Genomic DNA, 12,492 nt, shown 5'->3' on the forward strand with positions numbered 1-12,492 from the left:
AGTTCAAATGGAGCAGATAGGAGTGTACCAGATGTGGTGTGCAGGAAATGCCTCATTTCTTCTTTAAAAAAAAAAAAAAATCTTGGGGCGCCTGGGTGGCGCAGTCGGTTAAGCGTCCGACTTCAGCCAGGTCACGATCTCGCGGTCCGGGAGTTCGAGCCCCGCATCGGGCTCTGGGCTGATGGCTCGGAGCCTGGAGCCTGTTTCCGATTCTGTGTCTCCCTCTCTCTCTGCCCCTCCCCCGTTCATGCTCTGTCTCTCTCTGTCCCAAAAATAAATAAATAAATAAAAAAAAAACGTTGAAAAAATAAAAAAAAAAATCTTAATATGAACAATTATCCCATCCCTCACACCCCAAGGCTGAAAGGAAATTAAAACATAATTATCACTGGGCATCCTCCTTTCTCCCCACCAGGATGTGCAAAGGACCTAGAGTCTTTTGTAATGCCTCAGATTTGGGGAGCACCGCTGCTCATTGTTCGCAAATGTGCTTGGTGTTGCTGAAACCCTTATCACCCCATCCCCGTGGCCTTCGAGGCAAAAGGATGTGCTGCTGTGTGCCCCACATATAATGTGCATCTGATCACAGCCAGGAGCCCAGTTCCCAAGGTGCTGGAGTGCAGGGTGTAGGTCCCCTTTGAACTTGGGTCCCATAATCCTTTCCCTCCCCACTGAGGGTAATCCTGTGCTGGCTCCCATCTGCAGGGTCCCGCCTCTTTCCCACCCCATCTGGGACACCTGACACCATCTCTCCTCAGTGAGCTGGGGCCTGGGAAGTAAACATCCTGAGGCAGTGGCCAGGCCACTTGTGGGAAGGCTTACTTGGTCCAGTACTGGAGCTGCTAGCCATGTTCCCTTTCTAGCTAGCTATTTGAGTTTAAATTAACTAAAATAAACAGTTCAGTTCCTCAGTCAACTCATCACACTTCAAGCACCCAGTTGCCACAGAGAGCTAGTGGCTACCGCATCAGACCACGCAGACAGGATGTTTCCCTCACTGTAGGAAGTGCTATTGGGCTAGAGCTGGTCTACAGTGAGTAATGTGTGTTTTTTCTAGGAACAGTTGAGGTTGGATCTACTACTCTCCTGACTTGTTTTCCGACTCTGCTTGGCTTTGGTTATTGACAAAGGAGAATGGTAACAAGCAAAGGGTGGTGGGCAGGGATGGCTATGGTGAGCAGACTCACACACTCTCTAGAGATGGGTTCCTGTGGTTAGGTGTGGTGGGGCTTTGCCTGTTGCCCTCTCTCTCCCATGTTGTCCAGAGTGTCCTGAGGTATTGGAATAATCACCGGGTCTAAGAACCCCTGTTTAAATCTTTAAATGGGTTTTGGGATTTATCTCCTAAGAGGAATCTTGGATTTTATGTGAGCACATCAAGTTTAATGTGTGTTATAGCTCCATTTCCCTTGGGGGTGGCATCAGCAAGGGGAGTGCGGTTTGAGTGTGGCTGGTTTGATTCTGTGAACTGGGATGTGTACGTACAGCAAGGAGGGGGCCCGCTGGCAAAGGCAAGGCTGTCCAGGGAATCAGGAGCCTGTGAGCAAATTGAGACTGATGTTAAGGGACATGATAGACACCCATGTCCCATGCCATCTGTATAAATGAGCACTGGTAAGACAGCAAAGAGCCAGACTGCCTGGCTTCTTAAGTCAATACTACACATCAGACATGGTGTAGACAGGATACAATCATGGAATGAGCCTCTGTCCCTGTCTGCAGCCAGAGCACTCTTAAAATGGGCATGTTTTGTCATCCTCATTTCTTTCTGTTTTCTCACCCCATAAAGATAGGCCCTGCTTTTAAATTAGTTTCAGCCCTAAATAACATTCTCTGTCTGGCAAAATAGAAACAAGGAAACAGTTGTTTGGGAGTTGGGAATTTGAGGCACATGCTTGCTGGGTTGTGCTTTGGGCAAGAAGGAAGTCCCGGAAGCGAGCTGTAGGTCCTTTAATAAGACACAAGGCGCTGCTGTCTTTGTACCCACTTGCTTCCTGGGCTGCCGCAGCCATCCCTTCTCCTTGCCCACCATGGCTACTTTTGCCTTGTTGCCTGGTTCAGGTTCTTGCTCTGTAGGCGTTTCCTTTTGTTAGTGCAGGCATCATCTCTGTCCATCGCTTCAGGAAGCCCGAGAGCCTGGATGGCTCACGTAGGAGGCAGGGCGGAAGGGCAGGTGGTCTCTGGCATGTGCCATCCCAAGGTCCTGGTGGCCTCGCTGAGCCCCACTCTGCTTCCACCTGCTTGCTTGGTCCTTCCAGCTGCCGATTTGAGGTCAGAGACTAGAATACAGGTCACTGTTCGCTCGGCATGTTTATAAAGTGATGTGACTTAAATCATCCTGGACGCCTTGGCCCTCAGTGAGCATGTTCCCCCCCCGCAGAGAAGGTGCCCCTGGGAAAAGGCAGGCACATCCCGAAAGGACTCCCATTGCTCAGAATATTTTTGGAGCTCAGGACGGGATGATGTGCACCTTCTGACAAAGTGTTTACAGTTCTGTATGTTAATGTCCTAATTCTGCACCATCCCTAAGGGGTGAGTTTGAGGTCTGAAATTACCCGAAGTGATTTACAGTCAAATCTGGTTAGTAGGGTATGAGGGTGGGAGGGGGCATTCTGATTCAAGTAACAGTGTTCAGAGCAAATATATATATAAGTATAAAGCTTGAAGATTGGGAAGGTTGGTTATTTGCCTTTTTTTTTTTTTTTGTAAGACTTTATCAATTTACAAAGGGGCTCCAGAGAGTTTTGAACATGGCAATACCATGGCATCCCAAGGAGAGTACCTTTTATTCCTATATATATTAATTTTTCCCCCAGTGTTTATTTCTGAGAGAGAGAGACAGAACACGAGCAGGGGAGGGTCAGAGAGAATCCAAAGCAGGCTCCACGCTCTGAGCTGTCAGCACAGAGACCAATGTGGGGCTCGAATGCACGAACCGTGAGATCACGACCTGAGCCGAAGTCAGACACCCAACTGACTGAGCCACCCAGGTACCCCGCAATATTTAAAAAATGCAATATTTGATGCAAATTTGGGCTCTTTCTTTTACAGCTGTTAATCACGCTTTCATTATAAGGTAGGGTTTTAGAGCTAGTGATTGCTCAGCTAAATCAGAAAATGCCTGTTTTCCTTCACAGAAGGGGATGTCTCTTGTCTCTCTTCCCCTCACTCACCCGGCTCCCTCTCTTTTTCTTTGATTTCTTGATCTTTGGCCTGGAGAGTCTTGCCTTTAACATTTTTCTCTTGCTTAGTTTGCAGAAGACAGCCCCTGAATATGGTGCTTCTCTCCAGGCCACACAGCAAGAACACTACCAGCCTGAGGTGGCTGTGTATAACAAGCACCATAGACACAGAAACTGGAAGTCCTTCCCAAATGTGGCTGTGTTTTAGAATCCCGTGGGAAGTGTTTAAAACTGATACCCAGGTTGCACCCCATTCCAACTGAAACAGAATGTCTGTGGACGGGAGCCAGGCAGTGGTAGTTGGTCAGAGAACTCCAGGTGATTCTAATCTGCAGCCAAGTCTGAGGACTACTGTAAGGAGGGGGACTGACCTTGACAATGTGAGCAGTTAACGCCTGAGCATAACCACAGCCAGCTTGTCTCACATCTTTTAGGCAATGTGATGTACTGGAAACAACACTGGATGCAAAACCAGTCTCTACAACATACTATCTTGTGTCTTGGCAAGCTACTTAACCTACTGTGGGCTTCGTCTTTCTCATCTATAAAATAAGATCGTAACAATACCTTATAATATCATTTTAAAGAATGAAAGATGGTGTGTGGAAGTCTTGGTAAATTGTGAAGTGCTGTATAAATGCTTGTTGTTAATACTGGAGATTATTCTTTTACAGAAAAATACTCACTTCCTAGGTCCCTTGGTGAGATAGCTAGGGTGACTATGGTGGCATTAATTCCTTCATTAATGCAGTAATAATGAGAACTGTTTAGACACGAATTTATTAACTCCCATATAAAAAAGGGGGTGGCAAGGAGAGGAGGTCTCCCCCAGCTTTAAAATGAATCCAGCAGCGGGAGCCCAAGAGAACCATTGTCCCACCATACCCAGATTGCTGTCTAGCTTCCGGTAAGATGACTCTCAGCAAAGGGGCCTTGTGCAGCAGAGAGGGACATCAGTGGTCCATCAGCTTCTGAAACTGACTTTTATCTTCAGGCTTTCTGTTTGATTGGATTTCATTTATGTCAAAGTGGATGAACCAAGGTAGAACTGTCCTCAGTATTGCTAATGGGCCTCAAAGGCAGGACAAAGGGACATGCTGTTGGCCAGGGACTGCTTGGTCATTTTTGTCAGTGTGACTGTGGTGTCGTGTATAGTAAACATCATCATGGCTCTTTTGGGTACACACCAAAGCATTTTTTCTTGGGCTTGTCCTCCCCAGGGATTTGAAGTTGGATGGAGGGAAACAGTCAACAGGTGCCGTGAGCTTGAAAGAGATCATTGGCCTTGAAGGCGTGGAGCTGGGAGCTGATGGGAAGGTAAGGCTTTCTGGCTTCCACCCAGCAGGTTTGTGCCGACACCCCCAGGGTTGGGAAGCAGAGGCAGCGTGACAGACCGGGACCCTTGCTCGTGGTGGAGGAGCCGAGTCTGGGGCCCCTTCCTGGTGGGTGATGCCAGCCCATCCCTGTTCCCCTAGTGTGCATGTGGAACCCTGCCTCCCCCCACCCCCGAGCCAGTGATGAAATAGCACATGTATTTCTCCTCCAGCACAGTTTATGATGGAATCCATGATACTGACCACTGTCTCAGACAAGCACACCTATGCCTCTTCTGGAATGGAGTGACGGGTGGTTTGAACATGCATTAACTGATGCTGTCAGCCAGCAGCATTCTTGCTACTAGAAAGTTTGCGGGGTGGGGGTGGGGGGGGGGTGGAAAGAGGGCTTCCTGTGGTCCTGAGAAGCTGAGTCTGTCAACCATAGTGAGCACCTAACAGGAAGGCTGTCACATTCCTCCCTGTCCACGACCCAGTGAGTGAGCTGCTGGGTGGAAGCCTGAGGAGTGAAGGTTGAAAGATGAAGTTGACCTTTTGGTGCTCGATCCAGGTGGTCTTTGTAAGCGCTTCAAAAGCCTGTTTGTGGAGACAGTGCAAGTATTTAGGGAAGCTATCTCAGGGTAGCTGAAGCTGCTGGGGCAGCACATGACCTCCCACAGCCCCTCTCCCGGAACAACTGGTCCCCACTGTGCCCAGACGGCATCAGCCCCGAGCCACAAGTAGGCGTGCATGAGGTGCACTTTTCCAAGCAGGTGAAACAAAAAAACACTTGTTCCATCTCCATTCCTGAAGTTTGAGTGCTCACCTGGGAATGAGAGAGGTGAGCTAGAGACAAGCATCAGAGATCGCGTCTGCCAAAAGAACATGCAGGAGGCCACAGCCCTTTTATCAGAGACTCTTGGAGCCTGACGTGTTTTGGAATTCCGTACTTGGTGGGTCATTAAAACTCGTGTGCTGTTCAGAAAAAAACAGCCATGTGTGGTATGTGCCTCCTGTATTACACAACATCCCAACAGCTTCTGGGATGGTTACCAAACACTAATATTTCTGTTATAGGACATGAGCATTCACCCAAAGTACAATAAATTTAGACTTTTACCTAGCCTTAAGTCAGTTGAGTTTAGGTTTTGGCACCAATAAATGCCAAAAACAGATTTCAGGTCTCCTTGGGCAGAGCTAAGAATATGGATGTGAACTTGGTGTGATAACTTAGCTTGGTCAGGATGCAAACCTAACATTGTCTGGGAATAATCCATTTTGTCCATTTTTATCTTCACCTTTTAGACTGTTTCTTACACCCAGTTTCTGTTACCCACAAATGCCTTCGGAGCCCGGAGAAATACCATAGACTCCACCTCCTCCTTCTCCCAGTTCCGTAACCTGAGCCACCGCAGCCTCTCCATAGGACGCGCAAGCAGCACCCAGGGGAGCCTCGACACAGGTAACCTTGGGCCGGGCTGGCCCTGGGCAGTGAGTGGTGGAAGGTTCCTCGGTGCGCAGTGTGCGTGGGTCTCTCTGTGTGCAGACTGGAGGAAGCATGCCTCTGGAGCGTGAGCTCATCCCATGGGTGACATGACTTTTGGGCAAGCCCGATTTTAGGCCATGTGTGTGGCCATGCAGCCAGGCCATAGGGGGACCCCACCATTGAGATATTTCAGCCACTGACTCTCAAGCTCCCACAAGGAGAAATGCCATATGCTGTATCGTGCAGATATGGCTGGACCCACCCCGCTCCCTTCAGCTTCTCTCTACCACTCAGAGATAATCTACCAACTTATCTCAACCTGGTTCTTGCCTATATTTTCACAGTGTTCAGATTTGGCTTTTTCAATTAATGGGCCAGAAACACAGGATCAGGTGTGAGAACTTTGTGAGTCTCGTGGTGGGTGAACTAACATGGCCTGTGAAGGAAGGCTTGCTTGCTTCCAGCTTGGCCTCCATACCTCCGTAAGAAGTGAACAAGGGAGAAAACTGTATGAGGCAGTATTATTTCCACTCTTGGAGAAACTCCAGGTGAGCCAGAAGTTCCTCAGGCCTGCCCAGGTGCTGAGCTTGGCCATACTGTCCTGGTGTATCCACCGACTCTGGCCACGTACGGCTGTTTGCACTGGCGCCTGCTCTTGTCTGTGTTTGTACAGACATGGTGGCCTGCCTGGAGGTGCTCACACCACAAATGTGCTGCTCACATGGCACCACTGGAGTTACCAATTTGATCTGCAGGTTTAGCAAATGCATTTTTTTAGTGCCACATTTTGTGATCTCATTGTTTGCTGTATCTTTCACGCCCATTGAGGTTTTGTGCTCTCCCAGGTCAGGGAGATTCATACGTAATTTTCTAAGGTGGAAAACCTGTCACAATGGAATATTAAGTATTTGGTGAACCCTTTTGCAGAGGATACAGTTCATTGGCATGTAGAGACGTCTCCTGCGGGTCAGAGTGTGCGATGTGACTCTGGGCTAAATGGCCTGAGGCCAGCCTTGCATTGGTGTAACTTTGTACTGGGCGTTTGCATTCCCCCTGTACCCCGCCTCTGCTTCTGAGAGTCTGGGGCCCCTATTGATCATTTTGTGTGTGATCCTTAGGTAGTGACCTGGGAGACTTCACAGACTATGACCCAAATCTCCTGGATGACCCCCAGTGGCCTTGTGGCAAGCACAAGCGAGTTCTGATCTTTCCTTCATACATGGTGAGTAGCGGGGGAGAAACAGTCCGTTTTGCTCACCCCCTCTGCCTCTGAGGAGTAGCTTGGAGGTTGTATTCTCACCCTAACAGATGGCTGCTCTCTCGGGTACGGGGGCTTGTTCAAACGCTGGTTGGCCAGGGAAGCTTCTTGAGGTCTCCCCAGTGTGAGCTGCTTATGGAAGGACCAGCATGGGCTGGTCACCTGGCCTGTGTACACCACTTTGGCCCCCAGCTCGGTGCTGGGGACCTCACCTCTGAGGGGACACAACTGAGCTTATACATTGGTAGGCCCTGCTAGGGGAGGACCGGGCCCATCAAGCTCAGCTTTGTCTGGAGATCCATGGTGACTGGAGGCCTCCATGTGCACTCCGAGCAAGCATTTGGCACTGGGCTCCCGATGACAGAATTATCTCCTGGGAGAGTGAAGGTAGGACGATGTGGGCGTTAAATGCAAAATCTTCCCTTGCCATTTTTACTTCATGGACTCTTCCTGTTTTTCCCTTTGTGTAATTTCGGTTTCTGCTTTTGGCTGACCACCATTTCCCACCACTTGGGCTGCTGTTTCTCCAGACACCAGTGGGGCCTGATGGGGTCGTGTGTCCTTTCTTGGGGCGGACTTGCCCCAGCTCAGCGGCCGGCAGATCCTGGGCAGCTGTGGGAGGAGGAGAGAGCTGAGCTTGTGGGAAACCTGCCACGCCAGGCCTGCCACACACATCGGGTGGGAGAGCACTGACCCGGAATGCCCCTGCTGCCTCCCTGATGGGCCCAGATGGGGCGGGCACAGTTCACAACACCTGGCTCTGGTTCCCTTGTTCCTCCACCACCCTTGTCACTCTCCACTGCCTTAACTTTGGGAGCGAGCAGAGGGTCCTTCTGTTTTGGGCTCATGTGTCTGTAAAAGCAAGGGCCGGGAGCCCATTTACTGAACGAGCCCCTGCACACGCGCTCTGAGCTGAGAGTTCTCAGCAGTGGCATTCCACGCTCCAGCCTCTCCTTCTCCCCTGAACATTTGGCAAGTGGCTGACATCAGAGGAACAGCAGGCAGAACTCGGGACCTTGCCGGTGGCTTTCCAGCATATATCCTATTCTAATACGCTGTGCTGAGTCTGAATGAATTACCAGAGGTACTTAGTTTAAAATTGCCCGTTTCTTACTCTCCCATCCTCTTCCCCCACCTCCTAAACACAGAAAGCAAGACCAGAGCCATGTGTAATTTTTATTCCACTCTATGACCTGTTAAGATTATATACTACTTGGGGCACCTGGATGTTCAGTTGGTTGAGCATCTGACTCTTGATTTCGGCCCAGATCACGATCTCACGGTTCATGGGATAGAGCCCCATGTTGGCTCTGTGCTTAGAGCTCAGAGCCTCCTTGGGATTCTCTCTTCTCTATTTCTGCTCCTCCCCCATGCTCACACTCTTTCTTTCTAAAAATAAACTTAAAAAAAAAAAAAGATTATTTACTTCTTTCACAAAGCCAGAGTTTATTCATGTAAGCTAGCCCACAAGTGTGTAATAAATTATCAGAATCACTGCCCTAATGTTAAGGAGGGAGCAACTGAAACGTCATGGCTTGTGTAAGACTAAGATTCTTTATGTTCACTGCTTTTTATTCACTAAGTGACGGGGCTGGAAACTGTGGTTCGGGGAGTTTGAGTGAGGCTGTCATAGTTGCCAGACAGGAAGTGGGGGCCGAGGCTAGAACTCCTGGCTTGGTCCTCTTCTCACTTGGCCCGTGACCCCCATGTCCCTCAGCAGTCAGTGGCAGAACTGCTGACCTTGGGGTAGGGCATGAAAATAGTTCTTTGGGCCAACAGGTTACCAGATTTCTAGGTAACCAAGAGAATAAGAGGGGGGGGGGGCGCTATTTTTGATTGACCTTGGGGTTTGGTAGGAAGCTCTTCTCTAGATCATGTTCTGTCTGGTGATAACATTGACCTTTCCTTCTACAGGCCTGGTGTCAGGCTGGTAATACATCTTCTTTTCTTTAAATGATTTCACTGTGAGCTTTAAGGTTCTGGGCCACAGTCTACATTTGCGTGCCTGTGCACACAGATGATTTTTCGTCCTCGGACGGTGTGCCAGATGATTCGCCAAGTCAGCATATACGTCCTATCCTCCTTGTTTTATGTTCCCAACTGGCTCATTTTTCATTTCACCACGTTGAATCTACAGCCTGTGCTTCCTGTAACAGTACACGTTTTAGAGAACGAAATTGCTTGTGAGCCGCATTTCCTAGTCAGCTCCATAAGATGTACGTCTCCTACTCTGGCCACAGATATTGGTACTTTGATAAAATGTGGGGCATTTGCTTTCCAGCATAGTCCTCTATCACTGATGTGCATGTCATGTGTTACAAAGAGCCTCAGACTGGCTCCCAGGAAACTTCCTGTTTAGAAGCAGGCATGGAATAGAGCTGTTTCACATGCAGCGAACTTGCACGAGTAAGTGCGAGGGTTTTGTTTTTGATTCGTGTTGGTTTGCTTGAACTCATAGAATTTGTCCATTCAGCCAATACTGACTGAGGCCCTACTATGTGTCAGGCAGGTGCTCCCTTACATAGTGTTTTCGTCAACCTTCTAGTAGGTGGGGAAGTCAGACAGTGAACAAGTAGACAAGTCATTGCAGTCAGGAGGAGGGTGAAGAAAAGTGGTTAGGAGATGATGGGGGCAGGTTTGGGGGGTGGAGGTTGGAGGATGGCCTGCAGGAAGGCTCCCCTGAGGACATAGCATTGAAGGGGTGAGGGGTAAGAAGGAGCAGCCTTGCCAGGCCTTGGTGGGAGGGGCCCATGCACAAGACTGTCATGTGAAGGGGTGGAAGAGAGCGAGTGTATAAAATCAAGATTTTTAACAGTAAAAGTCACTGTCCTTCCCTCTACACACATGCACATACATGTACACTCCCACACACGCACAGGTGGAGAAGGCAGGCCCATAGAATGATGATCCTGACAGACGTTCCATACCTACTCGACCCCGGGCACAGGGAACTGTGCTTGTAATAGGCTCTGGCTACCAGGGTAGACAGAGGTATAGGGTTACTTGACCCAGGCTGTTGAAAACCTTCTTTGAGGGTCTGAGGCACATCTTGGCCTGTAGGTGGGTGTGAGGCCCTCTGTGTAGACAAACCCAGCCTTGGAGCTTTCCTCTTGGGATGTGAACCCTCATCATTGGCAGGGCACCCCCGGCGGGTGGACGTCAGACCTGTACAAAGTCTGTGCACCCCGGCTCCTCTCTCCCCTCTCTGGGGCTTCCTGTAGTGGCCTTTGCTGGAAGATGCCCATCTCCCTTAATACTCCCAAGGCCTGTGGGGTCCTGCTGCCTATGCTTATCTCCCTGAGGTCCCCAGGGCAGCTCAGGTGAGGCCAGCCCAGCAGAGGCCTCAGGAGAGCCAGGGACTGTTGTCCAGTGTTTTGGAGTGTTCTGTTTCTGTGGAAATTCAGGGTCTGAGATGTTCGTGTGGCCTCTGCAGAATCAGGCAGCCTTGAAAGTGATGAGCTAAACCTTTCACCCCATCACATCCAGTGGCATCCATTAACTTTTTTTTTCTTTTCATATGGAGGTGTAATTTACATGTGATCAAATGTACACATTTTAAATGTACAGTTCCATGATTTTTGTAACCTCTACTTTAATGGAGATAGAACATTTCTTTCCCCTTAGTTCCCTCCTGTCCATCCTGTTCTCCCTCCCACCTGTTCCTGGCAAGGCAGCTGCTTTTTTTTTTTTTTTTTTAAACGTTTATTTACTTTTGAGAGACACAGAGAGGCAGAGCATGAGCAGAGGAGGGGGAGAGAGAGAGAGAGAGAGAGAGAGATACAGAAACCAAAGCAGGCTCTAGGCTCTGAGCTGTTGGTTAGCACAGAGCCTGACACGGGGCTCAAACTCACAAACTGCGAGACCATGACCTGAGCTGAAGTCGGAAGCTCAACCGACTGAGCCACCCAAGTGCCCCTAGGCAACTGCTCTTTTGACTTCTGTCACCATAAACTAGTTTGCCTACTCTGGCACTTTAAATAAGTGGAATCATATACTATGTGCTTTTTTTTTTGGCTCATCTTCTTTCATACGATTTAATAGGTGAGATTCATTCATGTTGCAGGTGTCAGTAGTTTGTGTTTTTTTAATTGCTGAGTAGGATTCTATTGTATAGGTATACCATAGTTTCCAGTTTGGAGGCACTATGAATATTACAGCTATGAGCATTCTTCTACAGGTCTTTGGTGGACATATATTTTCATTTCTCTTGGACAGATAAATACCTAAGAGTAGGCTTTCTGAGTCATTATGTAGGTGATGTTAACGAGCCGGGATGTAGTTGGACATATATTTTCATTCCTGTGTGTTCTAAGTGTGATATAAAAAGGCCGCTTGTGTTGCCACAGTTGGGACATGTCTTAAAGTGGAAGCGTTCCAGAGGCAAACAATTCCCTGAGGCCTAGAAAGAAGCCTGTTACATATAAAGTTTAAGTGGCACCTCTTTAAAACTGGCCTCACACATAGACTTAGGTTGGTTTTTAACCTTGATGTACGCAAGTCACTTCCACTATTAGCCACCGTGAAAGGGCAAAGGGAAAATTTTGAAGTAAAGAAAAAAAGATTCCTAGGGCAGGTCTGGAAACCAAGTCTCAGCTACAAGTAGGGCCTGTGGTTTTGGCCCTAAAGTTTCTAGACGGTGACCACAGAATAGGAAAGTAATGTTGAGCCTCCTGGCTGCATGTGGGTTCTCACAGGGCCTTAGCTTAATGATGGTGTTTCTCAGTGTGGTGAGGGCAGCCGTGAGGCCTCGAGTCAGAAGCGGGGGCTTCCTGCCTTGTGCGCCGCCTGGCCTGTCATTAAAGTTTCACCAGAGAGTGGTTGTTTATCATTAGAACCTGGCAGCTGAAGTCAGTAGTGGTTTTGTTTTTTCTTCCCTTTATGGGTGTGGAGAGCAATTAAGAGGAGAAAGTAGGCAAAAGAGCTGACTGAGCTAGTGCCAACAGAGTTAAGGTTATTTGAATGGATTTCTGGATCCTTTTCCTTTCTCAGGAAGAAGTCCCTCTCGACCTGTTCTGACAGCGGAAAAAAAAAAACCAACTAATAACCTTTACGATATCTATATCAATCTTGAGAGGACACCTCTTGGATTGATCTTCTTGATAAAGTGCCTATGCTTGTATTTACTTAATATTACAGTCTAAATACTCCTAGAAAAACCCCTCCTTCCTACCCCCAGACCTCCCCAGTGTTGTGGGAATGTGTCCTAGAACTTTTTCCGCACAGTAGGAAATGCTGAGCAGTGGATAATAAAGA

General features: G+C 48.6%; 1 protein-coding gene across 3 annotated transcripts in view; it reads left to right on the forward strand.

The window, feature by feature from the left end:
* CABLES1 (Cdk5 and Abl enzyme substrate 1) overlaps window positions 1–12,492 on the forward strand; it is a 113,682-nt gene that overhangs the window by 86,106 nt on the left and 15,084 nt on the right. For all 3 annotated transcript variants that reach the window (XM_047827373.1, XM_047827374.1, XM_047827375.1), the window contains 3 exons: window positions 4,403–4,499; window positions 5,801–5,957; window positions 7,100–7,203. In XM_047827373.1, the coding sequence (XP_047683329.1) occupies window positions 4,403–4,499; window positions 5,801–5,957; window positions 7,100–7,203 (358 nt within the window). The remainder of the gene's footprint in view (window positions 1–4,402; window positions 4,500–5,800; window positions 5,958–7,099; window positions 7,204–12,492) is intronic.

This window comes from Prionailurus viverrinus, chromosome D3 (assembly GCF_022837055.1).
Source record: "Prionailurus viverrinus isolate Anna chromosome D3, UM_Priviv_1.0, whole genome shotgun sequence".
Lineage (NCBI taxonomy): Eukaryota > Metazoa > Chordata > Mammalia > Carnivora > Felidae > Prionailurus > Prionailurus viverrinus.